The 20,125-nt window shown below is 34.5% G+C and overlaps 1 protein-coding gene across 2 annotated transcripts; it reads right to left on the bottom strand.

Moving 5' to 3' along the window:
• Nucleotides 1–2,609: 2,609 nt before the first annotated feature.
• Nucleotides 2,610–8,006, bottom strand: LOC107447814 (uncharacterized). Of its 2 annotated transcripts, none has more exons than XM_016062841.2 (2): nt 7,750–8,006; nt 2,610–3,637 (listed from the first exon to the last, which is right to left on the bottom strand). In XM_016062841.2, exon 2 carries the CDS (start codon nt 3,610–3,612, stop codon nt 2,983–2,985), a length of 630 nt encoding a protein of 209 aa, XP_015918327.1. In that variant the 5' UTR covers nt 3,613–3,637; nt 7,750–8,006; the 3' UTR covers nt 2,610–2,982. The 2 variants fall into 2 exon arrangements, with proteins under 2 accessions (XP_015918327.1, XP_015918328.1); XM_016062842.3 differs by having other exon boundaries at nt 7,767–7,921.
• Nucleotides 8,007–20,125: the final 12,119 nt, after the last annotated feature.

Genomic DNA, 20,125 nt, shown 5'->3' with positions numbered 1-20,125 from the left:
CGTTGCTTATCGGTGTCGGTTTCAGATATATAAATATTTCTCTTATGTAGCGCCATAACTAGTATATATCTCTATTTATTGATAGCACTACAGTTATCATTAATTTTATTACGTTATCATAAGTAAAAATTTATGTAGTGTTGAATAGTTAGTTATACGTTAAGTATTTAGAATAATTTTGTGAATTTAGGAAAATAAAAATTTAGTAACGAAATAATTATTTAGATTTACTTTTCTATCCTTTCCGAAAGGAAGGTAGAAATAATAAAATAAAAAGTGTTATGGCACCGCATATTGTCATACTAATTATTGGTGACAGAATTGAAAATCGATAGGTGCGTGAGGAAGTAGTACAGCGTGTAATGGAGCATTAAGAATAGTTTTCTGTCCTATCTCAGGACTGAGATGGAAGTAATTGCTGCCGACTATGCAGAAATACCTTGAATTCATACCTATGGTGGTTTGTGTAATATAATTTGTGTAGCTAGGTGATCATCAAAGTATATGTTTTATAGGATAATTTAAAAAGGGGACATAGCTGGGAGCCACGGACGACAATTATAAACTCTAAACCAAAATAAACTTTAAACAAACGAGATGGGATGAAGAAATGAACAGCTGTCACATTCACAATTAAAACACATCTCTTTTTTAGAAGCATAGTTTTAACAAAAAGAGCCGAAGAATAATCTATATTTCTCTTACACGGCACCAAAAAAAAGCCTCATTACAACTCCCCGAATGGCAACGTTAGAAAATCGATAAATGATTGCTGCTAAAAATGTCACATGGCAAATCTAGTTGAGGTGGCTCAACATATAGCGCTTTTAAAAACGGAAACAATAACCAGAGTGAGCATTATCAGGTTGTTCAATTCAGATTCATGCCCTAAAAACATGATATAATTTAATTTAAACTGGCTCAACATATAGCGCTTTTAAAAACGGAAACAATAACCAGAGTGAGCATTATCAGGTTGTTCAATTCAGATTCATGCCCTAAAAACATGATATTTAATTTAAACTGATTTAGTAATTAATTAATTAATTGAAGTGAGAATGCTTTATAAGGCCGCTGTTGAATTGATATTTTTCTACTGGAAGCTACCTAAACGTCTAAAAGTTTGTTTTGAATGCATTGAATTTTTTTATATTTCGCGTTTATTTATGCATTGAATTTTCACGTTTTAAAATGCAGAATATTAGTGAAGCTGCTAGGGCTTTTAAACGTAATGAAAGAAAACGAGTTCGAAGAGCCCCAAGAAAGTGTTGAGGAATGTTATGGAAGACGTAGATTGTGCAATAATAACTGTTCAAGATGTAACAGTAGATGTCGAAGAGTATAATATTGGCTCAATGACGGAACAATGTAGTTATTGTAATGCTTACTTCTGGGCCAAAGAAAGGAATTCTTCTGGCAAATATACGAAATGCTGCCACGATGGAAAAATTAATTTGCCTACACTAATGGACATTCCCGAGTTTCTGCAAAAATTATTAAGTGATAATTCGATTGAGGCACGAAATTATCGAAATCATATCCGGGAATATAATTCTGCTCTTGCTTTTGCATCATTTGGAGCACACATAAAGCCACCTCCTGGAAATGGACCGTATATTGTTTTCGGATTCATGATCAAATTTATCATATGGTGTCACCTTTGTAATGTTATTACAAAGACACCTAATGTTTTGATTTTTTCACCATGTACAATCTAAATAGCTAATATACATTTTTAAAAGCCAATAAGAACATTGGTAGAATTCTTCTACACAAGTACAATACTATGTCTTTGATGATAAAATACTATGTCTTTGATGATAAAATACTATGTCTTTGTGCTAGAATACTAAGTCTTTGTGCTAGAATGTTCATTGGCGAGCGAGCGCAGCGAGCTATGGTTCACGGCGTGAACCACATACGATTGCGTAGCAATTCTCGGGGGTTGGCGAGCGTTAGCGAGCAGGTGGCGGAGCCTCCTAGTTTTAAATAAACTGTCTAATTTAACGCTTAATATAAATAAAAATCATTATTAAAAAGCCTGTCTAATTTAATGCTCAATATAAATAAAATAATTACTAAAAAGGATTGTTTAAATTTCTGTGCTAGTCCCAATTTTTCAAGCTGTGAATATGCTATTGGATGGTAAATATTTGATAATTTATCAGCATTTAAATTTTGCCACCAATAGTAGTTGAGTGTGTATGAATTCAATATTTCGGCATATTTTTCTTGCATTTCAGCTAAACTATTCAAAAAGGTAGTATAACGTTCATTTTTCACTTAATCCCAGAAACTAAAGCTTTACTTCAGTACAGTTAAGAAATACTTTCTTTATCTGAAAGCTCTGATATTATAGTGACCTTGTTATTTGCAGCTTGATCATTACATTTACAGTTAGTATTGATGATAAAAAAAACAAACAGGAACACCCTTAATTTTATGCATATATGGTACTTGAGTTTAGCGAGATGTTCTTTTTTGTAAAAGGCACTTCTCCGACAACGCCTAGTCTAAAATATCTGCAGGTATAAAATCTAACGCTTAATTTTAAAAAAAATCTGCAGTTCAAAAATTAGTGCAAAAAATTGTAAGAAAGAGAATAAACATTTCAGCGTGACATTTTATTTACAAATTAATAAGATAAACAATGATGAATCGCCTAAAATATTTACAGCTATAAAATGTAAGGCTTACTTTTTTAAAAATTCTACAGTTCCATGCAAAAAAATGTACTAAGAAATTAAAAGAGAATGAAGAACAAATACAACGTGACATGTTATTTACAAATTAATAGGATGAATAATTAATTGATTTTGTTCCCTGCAATGATCTTGTTTTTACACTAGTGAAGTTTTAAAAAATATGACTCATTGTTTCTAATTACTCTGATTAATTTGGTAAGTGATTTTCTGTAAGCTTCTGGTTGATATTGTAATAAAATGGCACACCGAAGAAAGCATCTCCAGTCACAACAGCCCATTATGAGGGCAGATTGCGAGACAAATCGTTTAATTGTTTTTCAACATTTTCCATCACAAGTGAAGTCACTTCCTGTGTTCTTTTTAGTAGTGAAGACACGACTCCCAGGCGAAATGTAATATTTTCTATGCGTTGACCAAAGTCCAATTGACCATTAGTAATGTCAAGCTTCTGTCGGCAGACGGGGCAAGAGTTAGTCAGTTCCAGCCAAGTGGTCACACAAAGTTTGTGAAAACTATGACCGCATGGCAATCGTTGCTTATCGGTGTCGGTTTCAGCATCTTGACAAATCACGCAATCATGCTGCTCATCGGTTGAATTGCTGTTTGAAGTTTGAATTGCCGTTTGAATCGGCTGATTTGCACTTGGAAGTCTAGAGCGATTTTTTATTCGATCGCTGGTTCTAAGAGGTCTCCTGCTGGTGACTGGACCATTATTTGTCCTTCGATTTCTACTTCCCCCATTGAGCCAGAGCTCAACTGGAAGCTCTTCTCCAAGAGCTCCAATTGGAGCTCCTTCTTGTGTGGAACAAGTACATCTGCCCCTCATTAGCTTAGATCTGTTTTCCTTGAGTCTGGCCTCATATAAACGGGAAAGGTTACTTTGTAAGCAATATCTGCAAGTTCCCATAATAAATGTTTTCCTTTTTAAAATCCTGAAATCAAAGAAATTTTTTAAACAATATTTGGAATGAACATATCTAAATTATTAAAAGCATCTGAAATACTGTAAGGTCTTAAATGTTACACAGGGTGTTTCGTAATGAACACCCTTAATATACATTTATACAATCCATGTAAAATGTGTAAAATGAAGCAAATTAATATTTAAGAGAAAAAGGACAAGAATAAACGCTTCTAAGCAATAATTAATTCTTAAGCTAAGTAAGGATTCAAATTATCTAAATCCATCATCTTATCTTATTCGAAGATGAAATTTAAAGATGATCTGTAATTTGAAAATAGTACATTCAGTCTTAATGGAAACATAAATTGTTCTTTTGATTTTCATAAGTCTCCTTTTGCACTTTCAGATCATATTTTGAAAACATTGAAACATATTTTGAAACAAAGTTTGAAAACATTTTTATTCTTTTTCACTAGAATATAAGCGTGGGACCCTCAATATTTAACAGATGAGTCATTTTCGCAAGGATTCTAAACATAGTTATTCTAGAACAAACCGTATTCTCATGCTACCAGACTTACTATCTCGAGTTGTGTATAAATATATTAAAAATTTATTACAAAAGTAAATATTGGAGCCTACACTGAGAATCGACCCGCAAGCATTTTGAAAATGAAAGCAGATATCCTACGATATGGTGAAACAATTTAAAATTTTTCTGGGCCATAATCAAAAATTAAACGTAAAAAGATTAAAAAGTATTTGTCTAAGTTTTAAGCAACTATAAACAATTACTTAAAACTTGAAAATATCATTCTAACAATATTATGTTAAATAATAAAAAAATGAAAAATATATAATGTACAGTGTGCAACATAAAACGGATCACCACGAATAACTTTTGATCTAATAATCGTATCTTAACGTTTTAGGATTCAATATTAAAGGCTCGAGAGGGGGGGGGATTTAAGTAAACTAATTTATTACAGCAATTGGTGCATACAAGTTTGAAAAAGTAAACAGTTTTTTTTATCTTGGTTCTGAAGTCAACATTAATGGCAATATCGCACCCGAAATACAAAGAAGAATCAATAGTGCAAGTAAATGTTTTTATGGATTAAAAAAATATTTAAAATCAAACCTACTAAAAAGAGATACTAAACTGTTAATTTATAAATGCTTAATCAGACCTATCCTAACATATGCCTCAGAAACTTGGACAACAGCACAGAAAGATGAGAATTCCTTGGGAATCTTCGAACGTCGGATCCTAAGATCCATTTTTGGGGGCAAACAAGTTGATGGTACTTGATACAGACGTTCAAACTCAGAACTCTATCGGGCTTTTAGAGAGCCTAATGCTGTCAAGTATGTAAAAATCCAAAGAATTAAATGGGCTGGTCACATCATTCGAATGAACAGAGAGCGTTCGATAAACATAATCTTTTTGGCTCAGCCCATCGGATCAAGGCCCAGAGGTCGACCAAAGATGAGATGGGCCGACTGCGTGGAAAGAGACTTCAGTCTTAAAAGTCTCAAACTGGAAGACAACTGCCAGGCGGAGGCAGGCCTGGAGGAAGTTTATTGAGAAGGCCAGGGCCCACCCGGGGCTGTCGTGCCATTGAGGAAGGAAGGAATTGATTACAGCAGACTATATTCAAAATTATGAAACCAGGACATAAAAATCTAATTTTTCTGAACAAACATTCGGTTTTTCCCCCGACGGATTCCGATTTCTGACCCCTGGAATATAGAGGGTTACTTCAATCTGAGAAATATGGTTAAAATAGTTTGATCAGGAGAGCGGTCCAAATTTTGGCCCCTTTAATGTAAATTTTACTTTTTGCGTACTTCACCTGATCGAGAACTTTAAAGCGAATTTCTTAGCAGACAATTTTAAAATTCGTTTATCCAAAATTAAATCCACACAAAATATAACGTTAAGTAAATTATTATTGTTTTTTATTATTTAATTTAATAAAAGTCGGAAAGAAATTAAATTGCTAGGTATATAATTCTTACACACTTTTAAAGAATATATGTAAAATACACAATTTGAGCGAAATCCCTTGAATAGTCAAATTTTGCATTAGTCGTATTTTTAAAATTAGATTAAAGTTCTTTAGTTCAGATTTTGATTTGACATTACTTTCCCTAATAATTATGTTAAAAAATTTTATACGTTACAATTCAAAAATTTTTCGATTACTGTTAAATAAAATAAATATCTATTAAAATTTTTATTTTGCATGGAATTAATTTTAGGATCAATAAACTTGCACTGTGTGTAAATTTTTTTTAAAAATTTGCTCATCCTCCAGATTTGGTGAAATACGCAAGAATTAAAAATTAACAAAGAGTTCAAACTTTGGACTACTCCTGACCCAACTGTTTGGGCTATAGTTTGAAGGTAAGAAATATGATCCCGTCGAATAAAAGTTATGTTTATTCAGAGAAAGTACGTTTTTGAGTCTGATTTCGTAACTTAAAATATCGTTGCACGATTTAATTAGCATATTTAATTCACTCCTTTAAATGATTAAGATTGCAAAACGTGAAGATCTAATCATTAGGTCAAAAGTTAAGTTGGTGCGTTTATTTGTTTTTGCGCAGTGTACATTTTTTACAGCTAAAATAAGCAAAACCTATCGCCTGCGTAACTAACAATCCGCATAATTAAAGAAAAAGTTGTTCAACAATAAGATCAGAGAAAAATAAAGACGATTAGGATAAACTAAAGGCTGTAGACTTGAATAAACTGAAAGGAAAAAAAAAACAGTACAGTTGGCAACTATGCATCTATTCTTTAGGTTTAGATTGTGTTGTAAATACTCAGTAGTTCTCAAGCCAAAATAAAAATAAAAATATTGTAAATAATTACAAAAAGAACTCTCCCCGGAAGAAAATTTTGATCACAAAATGTAAATTCATGTTCAGCGTCCGAAAAAAGCATAATGAAAAAAAAAGTATACTTTTTTCAAAGTAAAATCCATGGGCTTCTTAAACATGTAAAGAATTTTTTCCTAAGCAATTAACTTATTTTTCGTAATAGTATCTTATACAATACCATAATAATTTAAAAGGAATATAATAATTAATAATATAAGAAATATTTAAATAAAAATTAATATGTTGCACAAAACAATCATTTTTACGCTGTGTTTAGTAACTAATTTAAAATTATGACTGCTGGAAGAATGTTTTAAGGAATACATACAGAGTCTATTAGTTTTTATTTCATTTTTGCAGTATAATTTATACCTAACATATATAATTTATACTTAACATCTAAAATGTTTTATTCAGTCTATTAACTTGTTTTCCAAAATAATATTGTATACAATACCAAAATAACCAAAGAGAAATTCTATATTTTGATAATAATATATTCTACATAGCATTCACTCAATCTTACGATTTGTTTGGCAAGCCATTTGAAATTATGAATGCTCAAAGACTTGAAGAACACATTTCATTTTTACTGTATAATTCATGATTTCGATAATTCTTCTAAAAGCGAAATTTAACATAAGGCAAACATTTAACGACAGGGAAGAAGAAAAAAAATTCTTCTCTTATATAATTACTTTCTTCTTAACTTAACAAATTTTCTATAACGAAATCAGAATAAAGTAAAACCTAAATAATTTTTAAATTGTTCTTTAAAAGAGAAACGCAATTACATTTGATGAATTAGAAAAAAAAGATAGGAATGCGAAAAATAACGCGTGCACAAACAAAATAAACTTTTGAGAAAATATTAATGTCAAAGTTTTCTTTATAGAAAAAGAAAGATTAGAAATAATTTTTTAAATTAAAGCGTTATCTATATCAATCGTAACACTAAAAATTAAATTTATGGAACAAAAAAAAGAAAAAAAAGGGTGTACTCAGAAAGAAAATATTCATTTGAGAAAATATTAAAAACAGTGCGTAAAATAAAAAGAAAAATTGATTTATTGTTAAAGTATTTTTTACATGAATCATAATACTGAAAATGAAAAAGACTATAATGGAAAAATAATGTGTACGAAGCTGTTACTAGGTCTTTATAAGAAATAAAAGTTTTTCAACATCTTAATAAAAATATATTAATAATATGCTATATTTAATAGTTTAATACTAAATGATTCCTCTTACCTATAATGATACTTCACCTTTTAATAAATCACTGAAGAAGAAAATCCGAATTTTCTCGTATCACGTTCAACCTTTAATTTTTTGTAACAGCACGTGTATATTTAGTTATATCACTCTCTAAAATATGTCTTTCTGCACTGGTGATGTGGGCAGGCTGTGCTGGCGATGTGTAATTAATCACTCTACATTAATGACGTATCTGATGACGTCCCGATAGACAGCCTCATTGTGATTGGCTAGAATAAACTTCCAATATACCTCCAATACCTCATGATCTCTTTGGAGATTTAGTGCCGATGGCTAACCAAATTTGCATAAGTTGCGTTAATTGTGAGAAACAAATAAAATTGGAGCCTCCCTGGTTGAGCGGTATCGCCCGCCAACGCTGTGCAAAGCGCGGAGGTAGCGGGTTCGAATCCCCCGTAACCCTTGATGTATCTTCGTGAACTGTTCTATCTGTCTTTCTACTTGACAAAGGTTTGTAAGCCTAAATTGAGCACATAGGCCTACAAATGTATGTCATTTCAAAAAGTTACAGTTAATTTACGTCGCACTAGAGCTGCACAATGGGCTATTGACGACGATCTGGAACGCATCCCTGAGGATGATCCGAAGACAAGACATCACAATTTTGAACCTCTGCAGAGGGGATGGCACCCCTGCTTCGGTAGCCCAACGACCTGCACGCGAAGTCGAGCACTTTACGGTAGAACAGTTTAACGATACCGCACACCCTCGGTCCCTACGCAGACTGATCCAAGTGGGTCACCCACCCGCACACTGACCGCAGCCAGTGATGCTTAACTTCGGTGATCTGCTGGGAACCGTGTCTTAACGATCATTACACTGCGGGACTCATTTCAATAAAGCAATAAATAAAATTATTCCGTGATCTCCCTGGCCGAGCGGTATTGCTCGCCAAACTTTGTGCAAAGCGTGGAGGTAACGGGTTCGAATCCCGCTGTTACTGTTACCCTGGATGTATCCTCGTGCTGTAATTCTCTGTATTGCGCTATCTGTCCTTCGATTTGACAAAGGTTTATATACCTAAAATTGAGCTATCAAGCCAGCAAATATACGTAAATCCAATATACCAATCCAATAAAATTATTCCGTGATGTCGGATACTATCTGAAATTTCTTTCTGAGCCACGGTATTCACTTTAAAGAGTCGTATTTTAAAGTACCCACAAAAAGTTTCTTAGTGAGTTGCAACTAGGGAAATTATTAATTAGTATTTTGAAAAGTTATGCATTTCTTTTCCCTGAAAAATATTTTTACATCTACGGGTATCAACATTTTACAAACGATTTCAATAATTCAATTAAAAATAATAAACTAATAATTTCTAATAAAATATTCATTTTTAACAATCTCAAAATTTTAAAACATTATAAAAATATTGTTAAAAATCAGGTTATATTAAAAAAATTATCTAGTTGAGAACGAGAACAAAAGAGAAAACAGTTATTTCTAGGGTTTCACTATTTTTTTCTATTTACTATCAAAGTATGCGAAGGCAATGGCTGTGGGTTCGAATCCCGCTCAGGGCATGGATGTTTCTCACTGTGTTGTTCTCTATTGTGTGATGTGTGAATGTGGCCCACCCAATAAACGGGTATCTGTAGCAGCGCTGGTAATGTTGATCGCCTCCGTTACTTATTAGGTTCACAGGTGCCCACTGGGTAACGTTAAATGAGTAATACTTTCGGCATCTTTCTGAGCGAAGGAAATAAAAGTTCAAAACCTGCCATTATAAAAAAAAAGCAAACTGTATTTTTTAAATATATATCTTCATATAAACGAAAAAATATAATCTAATTGTTATAATAAATTTAATAATGCAAATTTTGAGCAGAGATAATGAAGTGGAGTTGATACAATGTTACACGTAACACATATCAATTATAATTACTTAAAATAAAGTATTAGTAATTTATTTAAAGATATTATTAAAACAATACATTTTGTATATAATATTAATAATTTAGTACTTATTTTATTGAATTTCTAAGGGGGCGCATTCTCTTGTCTTTTAGCGTGTTTATTCCCTTCTATATTAATTTGTCCCGCAATGGACTGATCGTTAAGACTCAATTCCCAGCAGATCACCGAAGTCAAGCATCACTGGCAGTGGTCAGTGTGCGGGTGGGTGACCACATGGATCAGTCTGCGTAGGGACCGAAGGTGTGCGGTATCGGTCCTCGTTATACTGTTCTACCGTAAAATGCTCGACTTCGCGTGCAGGTCGTCGGGCTACCGAAGCGGGGTTGTCATCCCCTCTGCAGAGGATCAAAATTGTGATGGCATGTCTTCGGATCATCCGGGGATGTTTCCCAGGCCGTCGCCAATAGCCCCTCGTGCAGCTCTAGTGCATCGCAAATGAACTACAACAACAACAACAACATCTGTATTATTTTTTTATTGTTGTTGTTGTTGTTCATTTACGTCGTGCTAGAGCTGCACAATGGGCTTTTGGCGATGGTCTGGGAAACATCCCTGAGGATGATCCGAAGACATGCCACAACAATTTTGATCCTCTGCAGAGGGGATGCCACCCCCGCTTCAGTAGCCTGACGACCTGCACGCGAAGTCGAGCACTTTGCGATCGAACAGTTTAACGAGTACCAATACCGCACACCCTCGGTCCCTACGCAGACCGATTCAAGTGGTCACCCACCCGCACACTGACCGCAGCCAGTGATGCTTAACTTCGGTGATTTACTGGTAACCGTGTCTTAACGATCAGTCCACTGCGGGACTTTTAGAATGGTTTTTATTTAGAATGGTTGAAATTTATTGACTGAATAATTCATTTATGCAATAATTTTAATTTTTTAATTAAAATTCATGTTTACTGGTTCCAATAAAGTTTCAATAAAATTTATGGTTTCAATAAAGTTTATAAAATGGGAAACATCTCATGAATTGTAATATTACATTCAATATTAAATCATTATTAGATAATCAAATTTATCAAGATAATGGATTAAGATAAATTTATTAAGATTTGCTTCACTAATAAGACTGTGGCGGAAAGATACACCGGAAGTTTGCTATTCTCCTATTCGCTTTCAGAGAATTTGTAATTACTCCAACTGGGTTAACATTAATTTTTACAACTATATTATTTTTTTGAGCCATGATGGCTGTTCAGGGGATAGAGCTTTAGTCTTCCAATGAGGTGAACCGGGTTCGTATCACCTCATTGCACCTCGCAGCCGACTTGCACCGACCACAGTGCTGACGTAAAATATCCTCAGTGATGGATAGATCATGGGTTAGAGTTCCCTTGCCGTCAGGCTAACAGTGGGAGGTTTTCGTAGTTTTCCTCTCAATGTAACGCAAGTGCGGATTAGTTCCATCAAAAAGTCCTTCACGAAGGCGAATTTCTCCCAATGTTTGATCCTGAAGCTTCCTTGTCTTCTGGATTGGGTTTAAAATTACAAGGCTACATAGTTGAGCATTATTTTATAATTTTTTTATTTTATAACCGTCGCTGAACAGCCGACCCAAATTCATGGGTTTACGACTACTTACGTTCAACTCCGTAGCCTTGTAATTTTGAACCAATCCAGAAGACAAGGAAACTCCTGGATCAGTACCCCCAGAGGTATTGATTTGTTGTGGGAACATGGAGGACTTTGAGACTCGACAGATTTAACGTGCATCAGTCACCATTTACTACACGGGGAGTCTTCGGCCGGTGAGGATCGAACCAACGACCTCTAGGATATGGGCCCAGCGCCCTACCGACCAGGCTATCCCGGCCCATATAGTTGAGCATTAGTAGTTTTAAACTCAATAAATTGGGTCGGCTGGTTATAAAATGAAATAAAATTATATTTTTTGAGTCGTGGTAAGAGTATCTACCGCCCGCCTCCCAATGAGGTGAACCGGGTTTGAATCCCATCGATGGCTGTCGATAGAATTTCTCACCGACCACAGTGCTAACGTAAAATATCCTCTGTGGTAGACGGATCATGGGGTAAAGTCCCCTTTCCACCAGACTAATCATAGGATTTCTTCTTCATATGTAACTCAAATACTGGTTAGTTCCATCAAAAAGTCCTCCACGAAGACAAATTTCTCTCAATACTTGATTCTAGGAGTTGCCTTTTCTTCTGGTTTGGGTTCAAAATTACAAGGCTACGGAGTTGAACATTGGTAGTCGTAAACCCTAAATTGGATCAATTGTTTAACGACGCTTATAAAATAAAATAAAACTTTATTTCTAACCCTAATCTATGCTATTACAAACTGATGGTAGATCGAAAATGAATCTGGCCTTTATTTCATAGTTAATACGTTACACTGGGGAACATACTCTTGTGCTGCATATAAACAAATACTTGATCTCGCCTAATTTGGGTGTTGAAATTTCAAAACTAAAATAAGATTTGCTCCTAAAGCTAAAATTTTTTTAAATGTCCTTTTTATCCTATTTACTATAGATTAAATGTACACGTTTAAATATTTTATATATAACAGAGAATAGCATAAATGTTGTAACAAACTTCCAAGAAAGTTATGGCACATCATCAGGATAAGAATTGCATAGGAACCCATGACAGGAAATGTCATCGTAAGCGGTTGGAAATACTTTCGCTATTATGACCTGTTCAGAAGCGCACCAAGAAACAATTCGTAATATGAAAGCTGCATATGCAGCATCTTTGGCTATGGACTCCTAAGTGATAGTACGTAATTGCTGTGATGTGTTATAACTCTCCTAGAAGTTTGCCGCAATATTTACTTGACCCTTGGTATGTACATAGTTTTTAAACGTGTACATTTCTACAAAAAATTGACTAAAAATGTCTCTTAAAAAGTTGTAGCTTGGAGAGAGGAATTGGTTGCAGATGTGTAATCAGCGACGTAAAAATATTTAAGATCTATTAAAAAATCTCAGGCAACAGAAGGAAAAAAAATTGTTTATGCATAAGATAATTACCAATTTCTTACAGTAAAATTTTTTAAGACCTAAAAAGATCTAAAAAAAATTCTGGCATTAAAAAAATTTGACCGCATTCGTACTTTAAAAATCCATGAGCAAGTAAATGTATTGAGTTGAATTAGCTTTTAATCATAAAGAAATTTTGCATTTCAGTATTTACACAATTATAATAAGTTGAGCCATTATTCCTTCTTTAAAAAAAAAGAACCCCGAATTCAGCTAACCGACAGAAAAATATTGATACATCAAATTCTGCCGCTCCTTCTCAATTTCTCTTCTATAACTTTCAAAAAATAATAATAATAAAAAGTTTTAAAATTATTCTCAAAATGTTGCTATTTTATTAAAATTTCTATGTTTTAGTAATTATCTTAAAAAACTGTAATTCTTCTTTAATTCTTTTATCATTGTTGCTAACTTTAATGCGCACAGAAATTTTTTTTTTTTAAAAAGTAACAGTGCTGGAAAAAATATACAGTCGAGCAAAAAGTCGCTGAATATGAAACGCCAATGTTATGGCTGAATATGAAAAGGTGGAGCAAATACTTGCAAAGGTTATACTTGCAAAGGGAGAGCAAAATTCGCATTATAATTTTATTTGTATTCCACGTAACAAAATCATGGCAAAATTGACATAACCATTGAAAATCAACTAAGTATAAAGTCAATACTAATTTCGTTATAGTCGGGCTTAAAACATGCTAGAAAGCGTGGTACAAGAAGCATATCTGAGTTGTGTAAAAGCAGATTTTGGTAGTTTGCACACGCAATACAATGCCAAGGAAAACTAATTTAATGGAACGAGGTAGAATTTTAGTTTTGAAGAAATAAGCTTAAGTTGTTCTCACGTTACGAGAAAAATAAGAAGGTCCAAGGCTTCAGTTAATAGTTACCTCATGATTTCTGAAAGATATGGCAGTAAACAGCGTATTGGAAGACCAAGGGAAAAAAGACGAATCTGGCTTGTCACGGTAAGATGTCATCTGCTCAAATTTAAAATGAAATGCAGTTACCTTGTAGCTGCTACACGGTTAGAGATTATTTAAGTAATAATCTGGAGATTCAATTTAAAAATATTAAACGAAAACTTCCGCTAACTAAATTGCACAATGATACTTAAGATTTGCCAAAAAAAAAACATCTTAAGAAAGTTACGAATTTAGGTGACGTAGTCTTTTTTCTGATGAAAATAATCTTAATTCGGATGGACTAGATGGCTATATATATTTTCCGTGCGACTTGCAAACTGAACCACACTTATTTACGTCAATTGGGTGGTCGGTTATGGTTCGGACCGTTTTCGCAGCAGACGGTATAACTTCAATTATACATCTTTATACAAACTAAAATGAATTCAATTATGTATCAAGATGCACTCAAGAGCCAAAACATTATGACCACCTCTTAATAACGAGTTGGCCCACATTTAGCCCACAACACAGCTGCAACCCGCCTTGGCATGGATGCCACAAGTCCTTGGTAGATGGCCGGAGACAAAGAGTACCAGATGTTTAAGCAACGGTCACGCAAATCCGAGATATTGCGACTTAGTGGTCTTTGAACTCTGAGCTGCCGTTCCATGACATCCCAAATGTGTTCTATCGGATTGAGATCTGGTGAGTTAGGCTGCCAGGACATTAACTGTAATTCAGTTCCTGGAACCACTTCAACACAATTTGAGCAATGTGACACGGGGCGTTATCCTGTTGGAGAATTCCATTTCCAGCTGGAAGAACAGAGGCCATGTAAGGGTGTAACTGGTCCGCAATGATGTTCAGATACCCTGTAGCATTCATGGTCTGCTCTACCGCAACCACGGGTCCCAGAGACGCCCAAGAGCACGTTCCCCAAAGCATAATACCGCCACCGGCCCGTGTATGACCTACTGTACATTGAGAGAGCAACTGTTCGCCTGGAAGACGGCGTATCCTGACTCGGCCATCGGCGTGATGAATGACAAACCGTGATTCATCTGTCTAGGCATCTCTCTCCCACTGATCCATGGACCAATCGCGATGTTCCCGGGTCCAACGCAGGCGTAGTTGGCGATGACGCTTGGTCAGCAAAGGCACACGAGCAGGACGTTTGCTACGTAGCCCCATATCCAACCGTGTCCGCTGAACAGTGTGCTCTGATACTATTCTACTTGACCCTGTATTGTATTGGGCTGTCAGCTGAGCCACTGTCTGGCTCCGATTTCGCTTCACCAAGCGAGACAATCTCCGCCGATCGTTTTCTTTGATAGCGTGTGGACGTCCAACACCATGTCGTCTACTGCTGGTTTCACCGTCATTCATCCTTTTTGCCTAAGTACTAACAACTGTAGATCGCGAACAACCCACGAGTCGTGCAGCTTCGGAAATACTTGTTCCGAGCCTTCGAGCCATTACAATCTGCCCTCTATCAAAGTCGCTTAGATCTGCAGCCTTTCCCATCACATACAGAACTAAGTGAAAGAATGATTCTTTAAACTCTCCAGCAACAGTTAAATACCACTTCCACCTGATCACATGCCTTCCACGTCATCCAAGAGAGTTCATTGCAAAATGTAGGGGTGATCATAATGTTTTGGCTCTTGAGTGTATATTGGGCAATAATTTATTGCCTGTTGTTCCTCTTATAACATCCGGAGACTGGTCTTCCAAGAGGGCAATTCATACTTCATATTCAACTAAATCCTGGATGAATGCAAAATGAGGTTAGATGCATTGAGTGGCCATTCCGTAGCCCAGATCTGAATCTGGTTGGTAATCCTTTGGGGCATATTACAAAGAGATGTTTACTGATCTGGCTGACAATTCAAGAGTAAGTCGAATATGATCAATTCAATCAAGATGCCTTGGAACAATATTGATGCCAGCATTTTATCAGTGGGTCCATGAATGCGAGATAGATAAATGTAATCGAAAAGAAATGATTTCACATTGATTACTGATGTAATAATTGCACCGACTTTATACTTTGTGTTGAAATCTTATTATGATACACAAAGTGACGTGTATTTTGCCATGAATTTCATTTCGCTTTTGATTGTATTATGTCATAATCTATGACTATACTATAAAACAATACAATATAAGACCTTAATTTTTACGCTTTATTGGTTTCTTTAAGGGACGTTATACTTTTTTTCAAGCACCGTGTTTATCTTTTTATTTGCAAAAACGATTCATATTTAGAAAAATAAATAAATTAACAAGATCAGATTGCTCTGTAAATTTATAAAAGTTAAAATCGCTTGATTATTTAAACTTTGCAATTTTTCTCCTAAGGGGTATTATAAGGATGTAGAGGACAGCAAATGCGCTGGATATTTAGAAAAATAAATATAAACATAAATAGAAAAAATACCGATCAGATTGCTCAGTAACTATAAAAATTAAAATCGCGTGATTAACTAAACTTCGCAAATTCCTCACCAAAGGGTTATATTATTACGGGGATGTAGAGGGCTGGAAAGATGCTGCGTATTTAGAAAAATACATAAATAAAATACCGATCAGATTATTGTTTAATTCCTTAAAGGTTGAAATCGCGTCATTATTTAAACTTCGCAATTTGCCACCAAAACGGTTAAACTTATAAGTAAAAAATTTAAAATGACAGAAAGTAGATTCGAACATAAACAAATGGTTTTTTATATTTAATTTCATTATTATGAATGTTCAATTTCGTAAACCTGGAGTGTATTTTTAAAAAAGCTATGGATCCTAGGTACCCAACCTATTTTGAATCCCCGCCCACTTTGCAAGGCGAAAAATGTGTTTTATGTTCCCTTACAATAATAATAATAAATAAGTTTTTTGTCCCATTTTAAGAATTAATATTTTTGTTACGGTGCACTTCTACAGGGTGGTACAAATAAAAAAGGCCCGCAGAACATAAATTCAAGTTCCTGGTAATAACAAGCCACAGCAAATAGGCAAAATATTGCTTACCTGCTTACAGCAGAAGTTGAAAAGGACCACCATTCATTCCTTGGCACTTTTGGACACTGGTCAGCAAGTTGCGAAGCTGGGCTTCGGAAATTTTTATAATCTGAATCTGTAATTCTTGGATACTATTAGGGGATGGCTGCAATTCCCCTGAAACTGTAGTGTTCCCCCACTAACATTAATAACTGACTGATAGGTCAGATGATCAGCTAAGGCCTACACGAGACTCGACAAACTGCAAATAACTATGCTAAGGAGTGAAGATTGTATAAATGTGATACATGGTATTAAGCGGGCTATATACTGCACCCTCTGTTGTAATGTGTGTACCATCTTTACCAGTGCCCTGATTAACTCCCACTGACACAGCCCGCACTACGATCTAAACTTGTTTCGATTGGTTACATGCATACATTCACGTCCAATAGTATTATTTGCTCCACCCAGTGAAACTACGCCTTCAAAACTGTTTTTGCTGGTATGTCACGAAAGAAAACACTAGAATGAAAGCGATGATTTTAAACTATACACATTATCTTACCGCGAAGAAATCGGGGTGAGACTGCCAATTTCCAGACATCAAAGTGAGGTTTCAAAACGGACAACTAACTGAAATATTTTGAAAGTTATTAATTTTTTTCTTCAACATCCCCACTTTTCTAACTAGATGAAAATTATCAAAATCACTGCCTTATTCTCAGTTTTCGAAATTTTTTATATTTTTATGAACCCTGGTAATGCAGCATTGGAGCAAGTCTTGAACATTAATAAATAAGTCCACAAACGCTTTTCATTTTCACAAAAATTGAACTTTTCTCCATACTGACGTTTTGCGCCATTCTTAAAATAAGCATAAACAACGCTGACTAAAGATAGGCTAAACGTGACCAAACATTTATGAGCAGTCACAGTTATGAAAGTAGCATAAAAAAATATAATTTCATTTGACAACGGAGCCTTCGAAAACAGTCTAAAGTTACTGAAAATAGATCTAACTTCAAGACTAAGACCTAATAACATAGACCTAATAACATATCTTCCTCTTACTTACTCCAAAAAAATAAAAAGCAAAGCAAAATAATATCAGAAAATACAAAATCTAATATTATATAGCATCAAAACTAATGCAAAATAATATTATGGCGAACGCTAAATAATATTTATTTTCATAGAATCTAATATTATATAAGGCTGAGCAAACAGCGACCTCTTGTATCTTTCTAATATTAGAAGTTGTGCAAGATAACGTTAGATTTTGCCGCTTTTCTGATGTTATCTAATATTAGGTGCTACTTGGGAGCGGAGCCTTCGAAAGCAGTCTAAAGTTACTGAAAATAGACCTAACAGACAATGTCTCTATATTAGAAATGATTTTACGCTAGTTTAGATAAAAATAATTTTTAAATGCTTGCATAAAAATAAACTCAAAACATCACTTTGAAGTTGGAATTGAATGCATTTTTAAAATTTGAAATAAGTGATGCTGTTAACTAAACACATTTCGCTTTATAACAGAGAAACTGTTGTAAAAAATCAACGGCCTTCGAAGTGTTCAATTGTTCTTATATGTTAGTACGATTATTCGTAAGGAATATCATATATAAGATTTTATAGGTAAATTAATTTTCTGATAAGCATATTTTTTTACATTATTTTGTTGTAGATTATTATAATTAATGCATAACTACTTGTTTTGAAATGAAAGTATACAAACTAAGTTATTTTCGACAATTACAGATTTCTAGATATCGAACGTAAATAAATAAAACAAAAATTGTTGCAAATTGAAGGTTAATTCATACTAAAAAGTATTTACTGCAATAGCTGATGATGAAATGCATTAACGAATGTCTATTAAAATAGTGTTTTTCTTTCATTTCTTGTGGAGATGGAAGTTGTAAAAGATTTTTAAAAAAATTAAATGAGGCAATTAGAATCGATTATTGAGTAATAATTTGTCTGTAATTGAAAAGATACGTGCTGAGTACTCTTGTTAATGAAGAAGAAGGCTTCTTTTGCTGATTTTAAATATATTCTCTGAAAACTCAAATAGTTGCTTTTTATCTACAACTTGTTTCTAAAAAGGTTATTTTATTTCAGTTGATTTTACGAGTAAAAGCATTCATTGAAACATCGATGATCGCTTATGTCACATTGAGATATGTTGCAAAACAGAAAAGGCTTAAGAATTTATATAATTCAAGAAATATATGAATTACTAGGAGGCTTTGCCCCCTGCTCGCTGGCGCTCAACATCCCCCGGAACTGCTTTCACAGTTCATTTCGGATTGCTTCGCAATCCAATGCTCGCTTTGCTCGCTCATTGGATACGTTCTTAACCTCTAGTTTTTGTACACTTTTTTGAATACTGAAGTTCCGAAAACTTTTCACTGTAGAAAATTCTAAACCTGTACATTTCAATATTAATTTGAATATGCAAACAGTTCACATATTTTTCTTAATCACACTATTCTAAATTTCAGTTGTTGAGAAAAGTAACTGTTGTAAGTTTTGTTTTAAAGTCTTTCCCACCAGAGGGCTAAAGCCATGTGTTGTAAAACAACATGAAATAGTCGTCTGCCACTGAACGCCGGATGTAAAGCATCGGCTTTGATGAAGATAATTTTGTATTTTTAATTCTCTGAAGGGCGTAACCCTAATAATATGGAAGGAATTTGTAAAATAAATGTATATATTTTTGATTGTTGATGAAGCCCATCATTTTNAACTTGTTTCGAAAAAGGTTATTTTATTTCAGTTGATTTTACGAGTAAAAGCATTCATTGAAACATCGATGATCGCTTATGTCACATTGAGATATGTTGCAAAACAGAAAAGGCTTAAGAATTTATATAATTCAAGAAATATATGAATTATTTCTGTGTTCGTTCCCGTCGTTACTAATATCCATAAAATTAAATTCAGCAATTTTCCTTTATTTTATAACAGTCGTTGAACAGTCGACCCAATTTTATGGGTTTAAGACTACTAATGTACAACTCCATAGCCTTGTAATTTTGAACCCAATCCAGAAGACAAAGGAAGTTCTCAATCGAGTATTGTGAGAGATTTGCCTTTTGATGGAGTAACCCGAAATTTGCGTTGCATGGAGAGGAAGACCACGAGAACCTCCCACGGTGGGCCTGACGGTGAGGTGACTCTAACCCATGATCCATATACCACTGAGGATACTTCACTTCAGCACTGTGGTCGGTGCAAGCCGGATGCGGAATTCGTATCGACTGGGATTCGAACCCGGTTAGCCGCATTGGAAGGGGAACGCTCTATTCCCTGGGCCATCGCGGCTATTGAGATAAATTGGCCGATAATGGGGTACTTGCTCTCCAAGAAGAAGAAGACCTCCAATACCCACACGTGTGTCCTACGATGTCAGCGCCAGCTAATCTTTATCAACAAAATGTCGTATTAAAGTTGAGTTAAGTTTCTCTGCATAAGTTAGAATGTTAAATTAACGATGATTTAA

The sequence above is a fragment of the Parasteatoda tepidariorum genome, chromosome 10 (assembly GCF_043381705.1).
Source record: "Parasteatoda tepidariorum isolate YZ-2023 chromosome 10, CAS_Ptep_4.0, whole genome shotgun sequence".
NCBI lineage: Eukaryota > Metazoa > Arthropoda > Arachnida > Araneae > Theridiidae > Parasteatoda > Parasteatoda tepidariorum.
This window is presented reverse-complemented; position numbering and strand designations above follow the sequence as displayed.

What these genes read in the sequence shown, in the direction of transcription:
- LOC107447814 (XM_016062841.2), bottom strand. Translation starts at nt 3,612, where the DNA reads ATGGGAACTTGCAGATATTGCTTACAAAGTAACCTTTCCCGTTTATAT.